We start from the raw sequence: 19396 nt of genomic DNA, 5'->3' as shown, positions 1-19396 counted from the left end.
CTTCCCATCCTACCCTGAAAAGCCGTTATCTTAATTGCTCTGTGTGTCTGTCACAAGCTGTTCAGATACTCACTAGAAAAGTAGTAAGCACAGGAGACCATCAAGGGTCTTACCTCTGGAAGGTGGTGCCTGTGTGATGCTGAGATACCTCATGTAGATGGGCATCTACAACATCGTTTCTCTTACCAATTATCTCCATTGCAACAGAACATAAGCGATGGCATTTTGGTTATGTGGTACAATTTGTGTATCATACCCTTTGAACTTCTGCCACATCTGAAGTTGTGTCAGGAAGGTGAGTGCATCACCACAAGCAACAACATAACAAAATGCAATGAATCTCACTCTGTCAAATTATGCTGGTGTAGGAATATATTGTAAATGTTGGGAATAATTTGACACTAAAATAAAGATGACACAAAATTAGCGCTAATTTGCAGGTCTTGCACCGTGGAAATATTTGCAGCCTGTCTTCTCTGTGTGAGCTTGATCATGTCAGATCTCAGAAGGTGAGCAGAGTAGATCCTGGTTAGTACTTGGATGGGAGAGCTCTTCGGAAGACCAGGGGATATGTCTGTTTCTCTGTGTAAAACAGGACTTGCATCAGGAAAGACATCCATCATAAAAGTTGTGTCAAATCCCAACGCAGATCTGTGCTGGATCCACTGTGGCAACCCTGGACAAACGGGAGCAGAAGCAAGGCACCGCAGAAATATTCATCTGGTTTAACACTTGACTTTGTAAACAGAAAACACGTCTCTGTCATCTATGAATGACGTGGCTGGGACCACACTGATCCATCCATCCGTGATTCCCGCCAGTGTTGTCTGCTGTGTCTTTGGCACAACCAACCATGATTAAGTTTTTCCGAAACCAATCCTCCCCACGTTCAAATCAGGGACTTGTTCCATCCCAGCACCTTGCACGCAACATGTTACGTCAGCACACAGGCGTGCAGAGCTCACAGGCGGACAGATACCTGCCATAGTGACACTCATCGTGGCGCCTCCATTCCTCTAAATGCCGTCATCACTGTCTGCCATCTGCACATGCCAAATCATCGGGGGTTTTGATATTTGATGCTTCAACAAGTGTGAAATTTGCTGCCCAGACTCCTTGTTTTCTTGGAAGAGTCTAAACTGTGCTATGGGAATTATCCACAGCAGTACCACCCAGGGAGAGCTGAGAGGAAGTGACTGCTTACTGATTACACTGCAGTGATATTAGCTGTCAGGTGACTAAATACCTTACCTTGTTGCCACACTTGTGCACCCAGTAAGGAGGGAGGGCAGCGCTGGTCCGACAAACATAAAGGTTCAAGGCAACGAGCAACTCACTTCTGTAGTCCGTGTTGATCTATCGGACAGAGAAAGTCAATTATTTAATGTTCTAGTGTCGAGCCAATATTCCACATGTTCAGGTGACTGACAAGAGAATTAGGGGGTTTTTTTGGATGCTTTGAACAAATGAAGCAGTTGCTCAGAAGTTATGCACAGTAATGAAAAACTTCAGCCAATCAGCCAATTTTTATATTGTACTCGCGGTGCAAAGTTTGGAGACATTTGTGACTGCTTCACCTCTGAGAGCCAGGCTTGTCAATGGTAGGTCCTTGGAATTGGACAGTGTATATCATACAAATAATGAGGTTTATGAGTGCAATGGTAAGAATATGTCATTCGATGAAAGATGATAAGTTCCATTCAACGAGGCAGAGCCAGTGCACAAATTAAAAAAACATTCATTATTTGTTTTATATAACACCTAAAATAGAGCCTTGTCATTTGATATTTTATTAATGTATAAACAAGAGAAAAGGGACTTATATTTTGGTGTGTGTCACTGGTCCGTTGATCTCAAGAGGTTCCAAACTGTCCAACACAAACTTTAAATAGAAATCCAATCCAAAATTGTTCCCAATCAAAAACAGTCATATAGTTCAAAAACAATCCTGACGATGTAGTCCACAGCTACTAGCATGCATTGACTTCTTCGTGTACAGACTGCCGTCTGCTTTCCTCAGTCCAGCGAAAAATTGCAGCAGAAATTTGTCAAGCACTTCATCCGACAGCTATTGTACTTCAGGTAAAGACGTCCGAGCAAATACTGCAAATGCCTCTAGACAGCTTATGGCGTGCTGGATTTGTTTGTGTGTGTGTGTGTGTGTGTGTTGTGTGTGTGTGTGTGTGTGTGTGTGTGTGTGTGTGTGTGTGTGTGTGTGTGTGTGTGTGTGTGTGTGTGTTAGAAGAATGAGCACCGTCAATAAGCTAGTTCAATTCATCGTCTGTCACCAAAACAAACCCCGCCATGTTTGTTTTTAAACTAAGCGCTGTCACCGCTAGTGTGAGCGCACAGTGGTCGCAACGTGCAATGGTGCAAAACGTGTAGAACTAAAATTGCACACTAAATAGAACCAAAATTGCATAGTAAATGGAACCAAATGGCAAATGGGACAAATGATCAATATCACATGACATATAAACCACCACTCAAATGACAAGGATCTATTTCGGTGTTATATAAAAGTAAATAAGAATACTGAATTCATATACTTATGTATATGATGGTTTCTACTTTATCACAACATAAATGACCTCCTGGTGATGTTTGTGTGAATTAATGTACATAATAAAAGTATCTCATGTCTTCCGGACAATAACATTTTTTTGTTGTTGGTTTTTGAAAGGATGAAGTTAAAATGTACGTTACGTATAACCTAAGAAGCCACTTGACATTGAGCCGTAGACCTAACGAATGATAGACATTATCCAACCACATGTAAAGTGAAACCCTACGGACAGAGAGATGTACATTCTGCATCCTTAAAACGCCCCTGGTAGCGACTGCGTGAACTAATGTACATAATCAAGATATTCCACGTATATTCTGGATGACAGAATGAATGTTATGATGTCCCTTTATTGGACTGTGATGGATGATGTGAAGGTTTTTCACAGACAGACATACATGCATACAAGATTTTTACCAGCTTAGCCTAGGAACTGCTTGAGTCTGTGTGTGTGTGTGTGTGTGTGTGTGTGTGTGTGTGTGTGTGTGTGTGTGTGTGTGTGTGTGTGTGTGTGTGTGTGTGTGTGTGTGTGTGTGTGTGTGTGTGGTGTGTGTGTGTCCATGTCAACTTGTGCATAACACCTTGACTGAGACTTTGTGCCTTAAGGTGAAACACGGTTCACAACATCACCACGTTACGACCTCAGATAGATTCGATACTGTTTTATTGTAATTGTGTCCACCAGGGGGCACAGTCTCTGAAATCACATGTTCGTGATACGTTGAGAGATGAGGCGAGGTGGAATTTAACATGTCAAAGAGGCTGCATTTCTTATTTTTATTCAAATGTAACTTCTGGTCACACACACACCTATTTTAATATGTACAATTTACCTTTTATTTATTTATTTTGTCAACTGTGACTGCTTTAAATACTTCCACCCTTGCACGGGTCACCTCTTTTTCTCGTTAAGCAGCTTTTCTTTTGCTTGGGATTCCAGAAGCAAATTTGCAGGTTTCTTTTGCTCCACCTCTCTGAGGACTGTCTCTGTTTCACATTCAATAAATACAGGCTTCAACTGCAATGCTTCATCATTTTTTGTTTGTTTGTTTAAATTGCCGTGAAGAAACTGGTCTGGCTTTATTTCACCAGACACTGAGAGGTTTTATATGCAAATGTAATTTGAGGGTGTGTCTACATCCATTCATGGCTAAAGATGGGAGTGGAAAGCAGGATATAAAGAAGAACCATGCGTGCATGACTTTATAACTCTGGTGAATAAAAAGCACATTTCTGCCTTTGTGCACTGTTTTAGTGATTCTGCACAAAGTTTTAGAAATGAGGCCTTTGTGACCTGAAGTATATTAGGTTACTGAAATGGTGGATATAGCTTCCTTGAAAAAAAAAAACAAGATCTAGGGTTTAGGGCCATAAAAGAGAGGAAAAGCCACAGTGGGAACACAAGCAACAGAGATATTCAGACAGTGCGCTTCACCAGACTGCTTGCACTCACTTTGCTGCTCTGCACCGGTTTGAGTCGATGAGGGAGCTTTACAATCCTCTTCAGCCTCTCCATGAGCTGCTGTGTAAGCAGAAACAACCATAACACAGTTCAGTGTTGCGTAAAGACTCAATTTAATGCTCAGTTTGTTAACTTCCCTCTTACGTCTTCAGAATAACGTCTGTCTGAAACTTATCACTCACATAGCCCATGTCCAAAAACTCAAACTTGTTGGCAGAGCTGAGGAAGGCCGAACAGGTGACAAGGTGGACCTTAGACCAACAGAGGTCAAAGGTTAGCATCCAAACTGCAGGCTAATAAAATCTTAAGGTGATGATGGTCACGTACCTGGAGGGTGGGCAGGAGGGCAGTCAGGTGGGACAGCTGGTCCTTCAGCGCTTTTTCCTTCTCCTCGTGTTGACTGCAAACACAAACACGTAACACGACACCTTCACAATGACACAGAGAATTCAGCTCAAGAACCACAACCCCCAAACAAATACTCCATATTTCCACACGCTAATCTATCCGTCTTCTGTTGTAACAAACACAAAGGCACCGATGGACACAGAAAGATAGACACAAATAGCCTTTAACACCTTTCCGGGAACAATGCCACTGAACCACTTCCAGGCAATGGAGAGAGAGAGAGATGGAGGACAGTGGGAATAAAAAATCTCATTACAGATCCCCACAGAGTGCAAACCGACGCATTACCACACACGCACACGCACACACACACTGTTCTCGTTCAATCACGTCAATGTGGAACGCGCGCTGAAAGCAAAGTGTTCTGAAGTGGTTCCTGCTCAGGTGGCACAGTTTTCATTAAGATTTGTGCAAATGTCTTGAATTGCTGTTTGCAAACTGCAGCTCACACTTTATTGAGAATACACAGACAGAAATAACACACTCATGTGTACAAAAGGGTGACAAACCAGACAAAAGAAGGCTGAACTGAACAACAACAGCAAAAAAAGCTGCAAAAGTGAATGAAGAAGATTGAATGCCCTCATCCACAGGACAAGAAGACCCAGTGAATAGTGAGCTGAGTATGAAAATAATGCTGATGATACAACACGCAGCTTGCAAACAACATACAGTGATGCAAGTCCTATTGCAAGATGGATGGAGCAAGTGGGTCTTGGTGAAATGAGACCAGAACGCAGCAGTTTGTTGTTCAAAATCTCTGCAAAGCAGCCGGCGCCGTATTTCATGTATTGCATCATGACACACATTGCATTGTTACATAGATGTTATTACAAGTAAATAGACACAGAGGTGCACGCACACACATTTGCACCTGAGCAAAACAGGAGCAGACAAAAATAAAAAAATATAATGATGCTCTCAACTGTGGCGCAGGACATCCATAAAGAATATGTGTGTAGGAGAGACGCATGTTTCTGTGGTTGAAACCGCCAATAAGAGCAGCCGTACACTGGGTGCACCGAGTAGAGGGGTAGTTAAGACAACAAAATAGGAAAAAGTATTTCACTGGAATTTTATTGTCCGCACACACCATATAATTTGTTTAAGGCCCAGTCACACTGAGGGTTACAACCACCCTGCTACAGGTTTAAGACAAAATGTTGCAGGTGTGTACACCTCAGTCTCTGTCTTCACTGTTGCAGGACAAAAAGTGTTTGTATTGTGTCATGGATGAAAAATCATCATAGAGTGTGTCATGTTCAAAATATGCTTGGTGACTCCTGCGACTCTTAACATGCAGAGACAGGCTTTAAAGAAGTGTGCCACAGTGGTGCCACTGTTTTCTACAGAGGTGTGTATGTCAGGGACTGTTGCAATGATTTCAGAGGGAAGAACAGTTTTACAATACACACACAATATGTGCATGAAAGTACTGCCCTAGTCATATGATTTTCAGAAAAAAAGGAAGACAATCATATCAATTTGTGCCACTTACACAGGACTGCCCCACAACAATACTGCCACCATCTTGCATATGTTGTGCCACAGTACCTTTGCAACAATCAGTCAACCCTCATATTTGTATATCTGACTGTAATTTCACTTTTGCCAAAGCATCTGTGACCATATGGGGTTGCAACATTGACTGTCGGTGACTCTCCCAAATCACATACAGTCTGTTCTCTGTGTGACTGGGGCTTTAATTTGTGCACATGATCTGAATACTGAAATTATTCTTCCACCATATGAGGCCATGGGGGAAAGGTGATATGGCTCATGTGCAACTGTCAATTCTGTGCTGAATACATGTATTTACTGTTTGTTATTATCCACTTGGAACAGCACTGATACTTATCATGTATGCCTGAATTCTAAATGTGCAAAGTAATTTTATCACTGCACAGATAGAGGCACACATTATTATGTATCTGCAGAGTTCTGCATATATTCTGAAATACGATTCTGCTTTGCATTGATAAAGTACTGTTACGTTGATAATGTGCAATTGCATTGTATCATCATGTTGTGAGTGGCCAACTTTAGCCAGTGCTCCTAACCATCATCATCAAAACACCAAAAGAGGGAAATCATTATGACAAATAATGGCATTCCATCTCTCCTGCAGTAATGTCAAAGGGTACTGAAGCTGTTCTGGTGGCACTTGATGGTCCAAGTGTATAACAGAACCCTGTGTTGTTTTTATTTATTACAGTTTTTAAAGGCGCTGTGAATGATTTTCTGCCACTAGATGTCACACTAGTACCATACTTCAGGATGTAAACAAAGCTTACCTCCTCAACCACTCCTCCTCATACCTCCCTCCTTCCCAAGTACAAGGAACAGCATTGAAGCCTTTTAACAGGTCTAACAGAAAGTAGCTGCCACCCACCAACTTCAAAAACCTCAACAGCTACGTGGTGAGTTGTGAGTACGGCTGTCTTCTTTATAAATGTAGGGTGGGGCAATGGTTTCACAGGGACAGACTCGTATGCACTAAAAGTCCACATGCTGTAATTCCCATGCACTAAATGTGCACATGCAGTCAAAGAACAGAAAAGCTCAGGGGACAGAGGGAGTGTTGCTACAACTACATTCTCTGCACAGGACACCATTAAGCTAATTTTTTTTTTTTTTTTTTTTTTTGCTCTACATGGTTGTTGGCTGCTATAATAATAACATCTGAGTTGAAGCAACTTCAAATTAACTGTACTATCAATTGGACCCCTTTCAACATTTTAGCCTCTGAAGGCAAAATCATACACGATTTTGTGTGTCTTCTATTAGCATTTCTGCAAACATCTTTCTTTCTTTCACACCATTAAAATGCAGTTAATGAGCTGTCCATGGTGCATATCAGATGCAGAATTAATACTGGTGTATTGTGGTGCGTTTAATTGCCTGTCAGTCACGTTGTATATATTACAGACTAAAGATGACATAATATGAATGTTGCAAACAAGATGGCAGTTAGTTGACAGACTTTAATTGTTACAGAATTCATTACTCGCCCTATTGAGGTTTCAAATCCCACAAAATTTCAGAGAGGTCTCTGACAAGCGAGATGTCAACAACATTGAGAACTGCATTGAGACAGTCAGATAACGTTGCAATTTAACCACTGCACAAACTCTTTGTATATTGTGCCTACAGCTCAACAGCTACCATCTGAGGTGCCTAAGATTGATTCTGCACATTGGATGGCAGGACAAGGTACCCAACACAGAGGTCTTGGAACGCGCCAACATGAGCAGCATGTTCAGCATTCTTGGCAAAAAGTGCCTTTGATGGCTTGGCCACGTTAGGAGAATGGATCCGGGCCGCATTCCTAAAGCTCTACTGTACAGTGAGCTGGCAGAGGGCACTCGTTTGGCTGGTCAACCACACCTGTGCTTCAAGGATGTCTACAAGAAGGACATGAAAATGTGCAGCATCAATGTCAACACGTTGGAACAATGTGCAGAGGACCGTGCAGCCTGGCGCCTTACTGTCAGGACAGGTGCACAGAGGTTTGAGCAGGAGAGGAACCAAGGCCTTACTGAGCAATCAAATCAAATCAATTTTATTTATATAGCGCCAAATCACAACAAACAGTTGCCCCAAGGCGCTTTATATTGTAAGGCAAGGCCATACAATATTTAACAAAAATGATCACATTAAAACATTAATGAATATGTGTGTTTGCATGTGGGGGGGGGGTTACAAACACACTGACATGCTCACTCACACCTACAGCCAATTTAAAGTTTACAATTCACCTAACCTCTATGTCTTTATAAGTGGGAGGAAGCCAGAGCACCGTGACGGAACACGGTGAACCCGGCAAACATGGGAGAACATGCAAAAAGAATTACAGCCATCTTACATATCAATCAATCAATTCAATCAATTTATTTATATAGCGCCAAATCACAACAAACAGTTGCCCCAAGGCGCGCTTTATATTGTAAGGCAAGGCCATACAATAATTACGTAAAAAACCCCAACGGTCAAAACGACCCCCTGTGAGCAAGCACTTGGCAACAGTGGGAAGGAAAAACTCCCTTTTAACAGGAAGAAACCTCCAGCAGAACCAGGCTCAGGGAGGGGCAGTCTTCTGCTGGGACTGGTTGGGGTTGAGGGAGAGAATCAGGAAAAAGACATGCTGTGGAGGGGAGCAGAGATCAATCACTAATGATTAAATGCAGAGTGGTGCTACAGAGCAAAAAGAGAAAGAAACACTCAGTGCATCATGGGAACCCCCCAGCAGTCTAAGTCTATAGCAGCATAACTAAGTGATGGTTCAGGGTCACCTGATCCAGCCCTAACTATAACCTTTAGCAAAAAGGAAAGTTTTAAGCCTAATCTTAAAAGTAGAGAGGGTGTCTGTCTCCCTGATCTGAATTGGGAGCTGGTTCCACAGGAGAGGAGCCTGAAAGCTGAAGGCTCTGCCTCCCATTCTATTCTTACAAACCCTAGGAACTACAAGTAAGCCTGCAGTCTGAGAGCGAAGCGCTCTATTGGGGTGATATGGTACTATGAGGTCCCTAAGATAAGATGGGACCTGATTATTCAAAACCTTATAAGTAAGAAGAAGAATTTTAAATTCTATTCTAGAATTAACAGGAAGCCAATGAAGAGAGGCCAATATGGGTGAAATATGCTCTCTCCTTCTAGTCCCCGTTAGTACTCTAGCTGCAGCATTTTGAATTAACTGAAGGCTTTTCAGGGAACTTTTAGGACAACCTGATAATAATGAATTACAATAATCCAGCCTAGAGGAAATAAATGCATGAATTAGTTTTTCAGCATCACTCTGAGACAAGACCTTTCTAATTTTAGAGATATTGCGTAAATGCAAAAAAGCAGTCCTACATATTTGTTTAATATGCGCATTGAATGACATATCCTGATCAAAAATGAGTTAGGAGGAAGGAACAACAGCGGCAGCCTCAGCAGGCATCACAGTACACGTGCAACAAATGCAGCAGAGATTGTCACTCACCCATTGGACTGATAAGTCATTTGCACAGGTGCAGAAAGAAACAAAAGACAAAAATTTGCTGTATATTTGTACTGTCAATTGTGTCTGCAGCAGGGTCACCCCATTGAGTCTGGTCTGCTTGAGTTTTTTTCCTCAGATCATCTGAGCGAGTTTTTCCTTGCCACTGTCACCTGTGTGCTTGCTTTGGGGGTTGGTAAGGTTAGACCTTACTTGTGTGAAGCACCTTGAGGCAGGTTTGTTGTGATTTGGTGCTATATAAATGAAATAAATGCCAGGCGAATTGTGCTTAAAACTCTCGTGAATATATCATCTATGTTTTATGCATGCAGTCTCTTATAAATGTTATGAAAGACATAAAAAAAATTACATTTTGGTAGTATAATATTAATTTGCAGTTGCCGTCAAGTGGTTTCTCTATGTTTGGATTGCAGAACTCCTCTGGCGCACAAGGGATTATAGATATCTCAATAGGGTGAATAATTCCAATTTGTCAAATGTGTCATTTGGAATCTGAACAATTTTTACATGCTATTCAGGGCACATCAGGCAGAAATTAACGTTCAAAACAACATGTGGCTGTGTTTTCTTTTATAATGCAGCCACCATCAGTTGATCTAAAACAAGTAAATCAGTTATTATGTGATTTTTTTTTTTTTTTCTGCACTTTCTGGAGCCTCTGAAGCTGGACTTAAGCCTTTCAGAGCAGTCAAGAAGTTCTCCTGGTGATCAGCAGGAAACTTTTATATCACTTTTTTGTGTGTAGATTTTGCAGTAATGGCTGCCTATTTGTTTGAGAGCCTTTGCATCATAGTGATGAAGTTCCCTCTTAAAAAGGAAAGTGTCAAATTTCCAGCTGATGCCTTCATCAGTTCCTTGGATTTGATCCTGATGTTTTGTTGTATCTTTGGGACAATGTTATTTGGAGCCTCCTTATTAAGTTATACAAACTCTGCATGGTCACAAGCTTCATATAATCTGTTTCATAGATTATGCCCATTGCTTGTGGTGCCATAAATGTTTCTGAGATGGGTTTTAAAGAGGAATCTCACATGTGGAGATGCTAAATTATTTCTGGATGCCTCGTGCTTATCTCTTTCGATTTTCTTCCATGTGCTAAGATACTGGCTCTACAGGTAGACCCTTAAATAGAGCCAAAAGTTTAAATTTTTCAGGTTCTAAATACCCCCCTCCATAAAAAAAATATGACAATTACTCATTCTGAAGCTTTTAACAGTCATTCCATCATTTTTAAAAATGTTTCAACAAACATGCAACTTCATCAGCTCATCAAGGATCAGAAAAAAGCATTAATAAAACTGTAGGGATGGTGCGACTGTTGCTAAAAAGACAAAGTAAAACTTAACCTTTTATGGTTTCTGTAGAGGAGCTGAGTGGAAAATGAGCTAGTCTGCAATATGTAGACATGGGTCCGGTTTTCATAAAGCAGTCTAATCTTTTAGTCTACTAAACTTTCTTAGTCCACTATGGTTAGCCATTTTATGTAATGCTGCATTTACACATAACAACAGCACATCACGAATGTCACAAAATATATATTCTTTTGTCGCTGATCATGAATGTGATGATTCGGGACAGAGGCGTCAGGTGTCCTCAGGAACTGCTGCAACTTGTTACCACGTGTTACGATTAATGGCATGTGTTGCTGGAGAATTATCAGGAACCATTACACACAGTCAAGATTATTTTTTCCGCGTTGTTTCGTGCTATCGCGCGTAACAGCACATCGTTAAGTTTCTGTCATGTTGAGAATGAGTGAATTGTTCCACACACACACACCCATATTCATTCTACTGTCAGTGGCTGAACAATTCAGATCGCTCCAGTTTGTTCATCAAATCCACAGCAGAAGAATTTTGTGACTGCATGCTTATTGGGCTCTGTGCCATGGAGTGGCACAGAAAGGAGGAGGAACGGAGAGAGCCAGATGTGTTTTCACGTGGCTCTCAGTCTCGCTTGTTTTCCCAAACATCAGGCACATGCAGCAGGTGGAACACCTGCAGGAGTGTGTTGAGCACTGGAGCGAGACTTTAGTCGACTTGGCGTCACTGTCCTTTTTCAGCATACTGCAGCAATGAAACTGAATGCGGTGTAGCAGGATTTAATGTGTGCAGGGCAGAGAAAAACGCTGTCATGCTCTATTAAGGATCACCACTAATCAAGATGGATCAACATGCTCAGTTGCAACCTCCATGCATGAGGTGAAATGAGGGTGGTTTGTGACATTCATGGAAGATTTTTGACAGCCAAAAACATGCTCCACGAAAATTACGAATATCACGCACCAACACGTACTATTAAGAAACATATTCAGATGCGTTAAGTCACGTTAACAATGTCAGGAATGTGCCAAGAATTATGCAAATATGACATTCGTAACGCGTCTTGCCAATGTGTAAATGCACCTTTAGGCAACGATTTTTATGGTCATGGCGGCCTTGTGAGTGCTGTTGCCAAAAATGCCTCCAATGCGTGACAGTTCTGTTTACTTCTGGGTTGGTCCATCTGCTACAAACATGGCAGAGTTCGCCTTAGCAGAGGAGCAGTGCTCTCGGCATTGGCATCCGTAAACATCTCCAATGGATCATTCCGGTCCCGGAACACCCTGCTCCCACTGCAAGGCTTTTCTTCCTTTTTCCTCCATCAAGTGGTGGTACATGACAGCAGCCTTTTTTGAGGTAAGATACTTAACTTTTGTCAACTAAAATAAGATTAGCCTCCACTGTACCAGGCTAACAACTTTAGCTGGGTATAGCAAAACTTTAGAGCCGATTAAGTGCTTTGTGCAACAACTAACATCAGAAATTAGTTGACTAATTGAGGTTTAGTCCACTAACAAGATTAGACTGCTTCAGTCAGAGGTGGGTAACCTTCAAATTCAGTGAGTAGACGTCCTACAAGTATTATTTCTACCTGTGCACCTAAAACAAGCGACGTCACTGATTAGCTCATCGACCTGCATGATGAGTTGAACTAATTACAATCATTTTGCAGTTCATGCTGTAGAATGTGAATACAAGAGCAACACCAATGGGCTTCAGGGTCTACACAGTACATACTTATTATTTGGTAAAGGATTGGAATGTTGATGAATAAACTGTATTGTTATAAGATACCAACCAGTGACTTAAGGGGGGTGACAGGGATATCTTTTTCAAGTTTCTCTGGAGGATCATGAACAGTATCACTTGCATTGTGACGCAATATCAGGTACCACATTTTGACCATATGGGCAATTCTACGGTAACAGAATTACAACAGCAGCAAAATCTGGACATATGGCATCTAACCACGACAGATTAGCTCAGATTGTAATTCCGTTACTGAAGAATTGCCCATGTTGTGTATTCCACTGGACAACATTGCATTGATACTATCCAAAGTAAGAGGTGATCCAGTGTTGAGGACCCACGCGGCTGGAGAAGATGAAGGACACGACCATGTTTGACCTGATTGCGGCAGATTGATGGTTACTTTCAAGGGCGGAAATGGACTGATTGTTTGCCTCTGTGGTTCAGATCCAGGACCTGAGATTGGTCCATGGTGTGACCTGACTGAACCTTGTTCGGTCAAGTTCAACCCCATATTATGGCAACAAATACAGGATTAAGCTATCACATTATACGGGTTAGTACCGTTTAAATCAAAGTGCTACTGAAGAGGTCTCAGTGAAATGCTTTGTTAAGAAGAAAGTGGGTTTTATGAGGAGATTATTCCATCACCTGGAGCCCAGTGGAGATTGGCATGAATGGAAAAAAAAAACATATCAAGTAACTCTGACAGCTTGTAATGGAATTCAAATCTGGAAGTATTGTAATACAGTATTTGTGGAATGAAAAAAAATCACTGAAGAACTGTAAATATTTCCCTATTTTGTACCTCTGAGCTGCTTTCAGCAGAATCTTCTTTCTTTCCAGCAAGTTTTTCCTGTCAGAACACAACAGAGAAACAGAGCTGTTAATTCCTCACACTGCTGTGAAAATGGCCTTGAGCGCTCTAATAAAAGACGACAGCAAAATGGGCAGAGATTCCATGTTGTGCTGAATGCTCCATTGAATTGATCATTATGAAATGAAGACACAGTTTTCTAAAACTTGGGTTAACAGAGACATCCAGTGGTGAAGTGGTGGTAATAGTAACCCCTGGCAAAAATTATGGAATCACCAGCCTCGGAGGATGTTCATTCAGTTGTTTAATTTTGTAGGAAAAAAGCAGATCACAGACATAACACAAAACTAAAGTCATTTCAAATGGCAACTTTCTGGCTTTAAGAAACACTATAAGAAATCAGGAAAAATAATTGTGGCAGTAACGGTTACTTTTTTTAGACCAAGCAGAGGGAAAAAAATATGGAATCACTCAATTCTGAGGAAAAAATTATGGAATCACCCTGTAAATTTTCATCCCCAAAACTAACACCTGCTCAGATCTGCTCGTTAGTCTGCATCTAAAAATGAGTGATCACCCCTTGGAGAGCTGTTGCACCAAGTGGACTGACATGAATCATGGCTCCAACACAAGAGATGTCAACTGAAACAAAGGAGAGGATTATCAAACTCTTAAAAGAGGGTAAATCATCACACAATGTTGCAAAAGATGTTGGTTGTTCACAGTCAGCTGTGTCTAAACTCTGGACCAAATACAAACAACATGGGAAGGTTGTTAAAGGCAAACATACTGGTAGACCAAGGAAGACATCAAAGCGTCAAGACAGAAAACTTAAAGCAATATGTCTCAAAAATCGAAAATGCACAACAAAACAAATGAGGAACGAATGGGAGGAAACTGGAGTCAACGTCTGTGACCGAACTGTAAGAAACCGCCTAAAGGAAATGGGATTTACATACAGAAAAGCTAAACGAAAGCCATCATTAACACCTAAACAGAAAAAACAAGGTTACAATGGGCTAAGGAAAGCAATCGTGGACTGTGGATGACTGGATGAAAGTCATATTCAGTGATGAATCTCGAATCTGGATTGGGCAAGTTGATGATGCTGGAACTTTTGTTTGGTGCCGTTCCAATGAGATTTATAAAGATGACTGCCTGAAGAGAACATGTAAATTTCCACAGTCATTGATGATATGGGGCTGCATGTCAGGTAAAGGCACTGGGGAGATGGCTGTCATTACATCATCAATAAATGCACAAGTTTACATTGATATTTTGGACACTTTTCTTATCCCATCAACTGAAAGGATGTTTGGGGATGAAATCATTTTTCAAGATGATAATGCATCTTGCCATAGAGCAAGAACTGTGAAAACATTCCTTGCAAAAAGACACATAGGGTCAATGTCATGGCCTGCAAATAGTCCAGATCTTAATCCAATTGAAAATCTTTGGTGGAAGTTGAAAGAAAATGGTCCATGAAGGCTCCAACCTGCAAAGCTGATCTGGCAACAGCAATCAGAGAATGTTGGAGCCAGATTGATGAAGAGTACTGTTTGTCACTCATTAAGTCCATGCCTCAGAGACTGCAAGCTGTTATAAAAGCCAGAGGTGGTGCAACAAAATACTAGTGATGTGTTGGAGCGTTCTTTTGTTTTTGATGATTCCATAATTTTTTTCCTCAGAATTGAGTGATACCATATTTTTTTCCCTCTGCTTGGTCTAAAAAAGTAACCGTTACTGACTGCCACAATTTTTTTTCCTGATTTCTTATAGTGTTTCTTAAAGCCAGAAAGTTGCCATTTGAAATGACTTTAGTTTTGTGTCATGTCTGTGATCTGCTTTTTTTCTACAAAATTAAACAACTGAATGAACATCCTCCGAGGCCGGTGATTCCATCATTTTTGCCAGGGGTTGTACAATGCAAACAGTTATTTTCAAATCCTGTGATACTTTGTGGGATCTCCAGTATGGTGCTGGGTTGAGTTGATACAGAGTCTTTGGGTTAATTTGGGTATTTTTCAGGAATGATTCATTTATTCATTCGGTTTCTGTTGCTTATCCAGGTCCAGGCTGCAGCGGCAGCAGAGCAAGCAGCTCATTCCAAACTTCCGTATCCTTGGCCAAGTCCCCTAACACTTCCTGGGGAGATCCCAAGGTGTTCCCAAGACAGCTAGAGAATATAATCCCTCCAGCGGGTCCTTGGTTTTTCCCAGAACCTCCTCCCAGTTGGAATGTGCCACCAGGGGTATCTGATGAGGAAGGAAACTGCGTTGTCTGTTAACTGTTGCACGGACTGGGTGTTGGATGAGGTCATGGAGCCCAGCAAGTTAAAGGTTTGCTGACCTGACTTGTGGGACAATTGCTGTTATCTTTGCAAAATCAATGGATGCCCCTGATTGCAGCACCTAAGTTAGTGCAGCAAATAACTGAAACAATCCTTCAAATGGTGATACAAGCTCCAGAATTGGAACAAATACACCTTAGACATCAGTCTTTTGAATATGAAAACTACAACCACATTATTTATCTGATCACAAAGATTCCAGAAAGGTATAGTTTGGACTATCTGTGATTAAATGTTATGGAGTTATGGAGTAAAAACAGCGAGAATGGTGACAAAGGTCAATTTCAGTTTGTACAGGGGTCCAAAAGTTAAAGTCACTCTAATTTTGGTAAAAAGTGCTGCACATTATTGTTAAGATAGTAGGATTAATAAATGAATAGTTTTGGTCTGTGTGAATGCTTGGTCTCCAAAGTAAAGGTCAACGTCCATTGGATTCTGTGACATGTGACATACAGTGAGGAAAATAAGTATTTGAACACCCTGCGATTTTGCAAGCCTCTCCCATGTAGAAATCATGCAGGGGTCTGAAATTTTCATCTGAGGTTCATGTCCCTGTGAGAGACAAATCTAAAAAAAAATCCAGGAAATCACAATGTATGATTTTTTAATAGTTTATGTTGTATGTTACTGCTGCAAATAAGTACAAGGTATGTGAGAAAATATCCGACCTTTTTATTTTATGCAAAAATATATGGATTTGAGTTCATATGTTTGTACGTCAGCCAAGCTTGAAACCTTCGTGCGCATAGCGTGAGTTTTTTCACGCCTGTCGTTGCGTCATTCGCCTGTGGGCAGGCTTTGAGTGAGCACTGGTCACCCCTCTCTATCGTTTTGTTCATTGCGAGGAAATGGCGGAATGATTTGGCTTTGTTCCATCAGAATGTTTTCAGAAACTGTTAAAGACAGGCAGCTCCGCGCTCCGAGCCGGGATCGACAGGCAGAAACCACCATTTCATTTCTAAATGATGGCTGTGTCGATCCGGGACCGCCGTGTGCATTTCTCTGGTTATCACAAGAGCTGGACATCAGCCATTTTCCGGCAGATTTCACTTTTAACAAGAGATTTTGTCATGGAAAGCCACGCGGAGCGAGACAAAGAACACCTCCGTTTTGGAGTGTTAGAGGACAAGTTGGGACATGCCTATCTCGGTTTTCAGTGGCTTACCAGTCGAGTGAGTATAAGAAGAAATTGTGGAGAGCTGGGCCACTCAAAAATGGAGGTGTTCTTTGTCTTGCTCCATCAGCGAATCCGTCGTGATGCGCGAAGCCTCCACGCGGCATTCCATACAAAATCTCTTGTTAAAGTGAAATCTGCCAGAAAATGGCTGATGTCCAGCTCTTGTGATAACCAGAGAAATTGCACACAGATGGTCCCGGAGCTATAAAGCCATCCGTTAGAAATGAAATGGTCATTTCTGCCTGTCGATCGCGGCTCGGAGCGCGGCACGCCGTGCGCCATTGTGTGCCATCCTTAAAGCGGTAGTAAATCAAATCAAATCAATTTCATTATATAGCGCCAAATCACAACAAACAGTTGCCCCAAGGCACTTCATATTGCAAGGCAAAGCCATACAATAATTACAGAAAAACCCCAACTGTCAAAACGACCCCCTGTGAGCAAGCACTTGGCGACAGTGGGAAGGAAAAACTCCCTTTTAACAGGAAGAAACCTGCAGCAGAACCAGGCTCAGGGAGGGGCAGTCTTCTGCTGGGACTGGTTGGGGCTGAGGGAGAGAACCAGGAAAAAGACATGCTGTGGAGGGGAGCAGAGATCAATCACTAATGATTAAATGCAGAGTGGTGCATACAGAGCAAAAAGAGCAAGAAACACTCAGTGCATCATGGGAACCCCCCAGCAGTCTACATCTATAGCAGCATAACTAAGGGATGGTTCAGGGTCACCTGATCCAGCCCTAACTATAAGCTTTAGCAAAAAGGAAAGTTTTAAGCCTAATCTTAAAAGTAGAGAGGGTGTCTGTCTCCCTGAACCTAATTGGGAGCTGGTTCCACAGGAGAGGAGCCTGAAAGCTGAAGGCTCTGCCTCCCATTCTACTCTTACAAACCCTAGGAACTACAAGTAATCCTGCAGTCTGAGAGCGAAGCGCTCTATTGGGGTGATATGGTACTATGAGGTCCCTAAGAAAAGATGGGGACCTGATTATTCAAACCTTATAAGTAAGAAGAAGAATTTTAAATTCTATTCTAGAATTAACAGGAAGCCAATGAAGAGAGGCCAATATGCTTGAGATATGCTCTCTCCCTCTAGTAACACTCCATAAACTCTGTGAAGCCCATAAAATTTTCACCGAAAGCCATGTGAATTTTCCGAATGGTTTCCAGCTGCCTGTCTCTACAGTTTCTGAAAAAATTCTGATGGAACAAAGCCCAAATCATTCCGCCATTTCCTCGCAATGAAAAAACGACGAGAGGGGTGGACCAGTGCTCACTCAAAGCCTGCCCACAGGCGAATGACGCAACCGACAGGCGTGAAAAAACTCACGCAATGCGCACCGAAGGTTCAAGCTTGGCTGACGTAAAAACATATGAATCAAATCCTATATTTTTTTGCATAAAATAAAAAGGTTGGATACTTTTCTCACAGACCTTGTATTTGAACACCTGTGAAAATCAGTGTTAATATTTGGTACAGTAGCCTTTGTTTGCAATTACAGAGGTTCAAACGTTTCCTGTAGTTTTTCACCAGGTTTGCACACACTGCAGCAGGGATTTTGGTCCAGTCTTCCATACAGATCTTCTCCAAATCTTTCAGGTTTGGAGTTTCAGCTCCCTCCAAAGATTTTCTATTGAGTTCAGGTCTGGAGACTGGCCAGGCCACTCCAGGATCTTGAAATCCTTCTGACGGAGCCCCTCCTTAATTGCCCTGGCTGTGTGTTTGGGGTCATTGTCATGCTGGAAGACCCAACCATGACCCAGGGAAGGAGGTTGTTTGCCAAAATTTCGCAATGCATTGACCCCATCCATCCTCCCATCAATACGGTGCAGTCGTCCTGTCCCCTTTGCAGAAGAGCACCCCCAGAGTATGATGTTTCCACCCCCATGCTTCACGGTTGGGATGGTTTTCTTGGGGTTGTTCTCATCCTCTAAACATGGTAAGTGGAGCTGATTCCAAAAAGCTCTATTCTGGTCTCATCTGACCACATGACCTTCTCCCATGCCTCCTCTGGATCATCCAGATGGTCACTGGTGAACTTCAAACGGTCCTGGACATGTGCTGGCTTGAGCAGGGGGACCTTGCTGCCCTGCAGGATTTTAAACTATGACAGCATCATGTGTTACTAATGTAATCTTTGTGACTGTGGTCCCAGCTCTCTTCAGGTCATTGACCAGGTCCTCCTGTGTAGTTCTGTGCTTTCTCGGAATCATCCTTGCCCCCACAAAGTGAGATCTTGCATGGAATCCCAGGCCGAGGGAGATTGACAGTCATCTTGTGTTTCTTCCACTTTCTAATAAATAATCATAACAGCTGCTTGCCTGTTGTCCTGTAGTCCATCCCAGCCTTGTGCAGGTCTACAGCTTTATCCCTGGTGTCCTTAGACAGGTCTTTGGTCTTGGCTATGGTGGACAAGTTGGAGTGTGATTGATTGAGTGTGTGAACAGGTGTCTTTTATACAGGTAACAAGTTCAAACAGGTGCAATTAATACATGTAAAGAGTGCAGAATAAGAGGGCTTCTTAAAGAAAAATTAACAGGTCTGTGAGA

General features: G+C 41.9%; 1 protein-coding gene across 1 annotated transcript in view; it reads right to left on the bottom strand.

Moving 5' to 3' along the window:
- Positions 1 to 19396, bottom strand: part of rnf207a (ring finger protein 207a) — an 88978-nt gene that overhangs the window by 48280 nt on the left and 21302 nt on the right. The window contains 7 exon segments of the mRNA XM_034165881.1: positions 1252 to 1280; positions 1283 to 1332; positions 1335 to 1356; positions 4020 to 4088; positions 4211 to 4279; positions 4356 to 4428; positions 13318 to 13363. Coding sequence (XP_034021772.1) covers positions 1252 to 1280; positions 1283 to 1332; positions 1335 to 1356; positions 4020 to 4088; positions 4211 to 4279; positions 4356 to 4428; positions 13318 to 13363 — 358 coding nt within the window.

Source organism: Thalassophryne amazonica, chromosome 3 (assembly GCF_902500255.1).
Source record: "Thalassophryne amazonica chromosome 3, fThaAma1.1, whole genome shotgun sequence".
Taxonomy (NCBI): Eukaryota; Metazoa; Chordata; class Actinopteri; order Batrachoidiformes; family Batrachoididae; genus Thalassophryne; species Thalassophryne amazonica.
The sequence above is the reverse complement of the archived record's forward strand: the minus strand, read 5'-3'. Positions and strand labels throughout refer to the sequence as shown.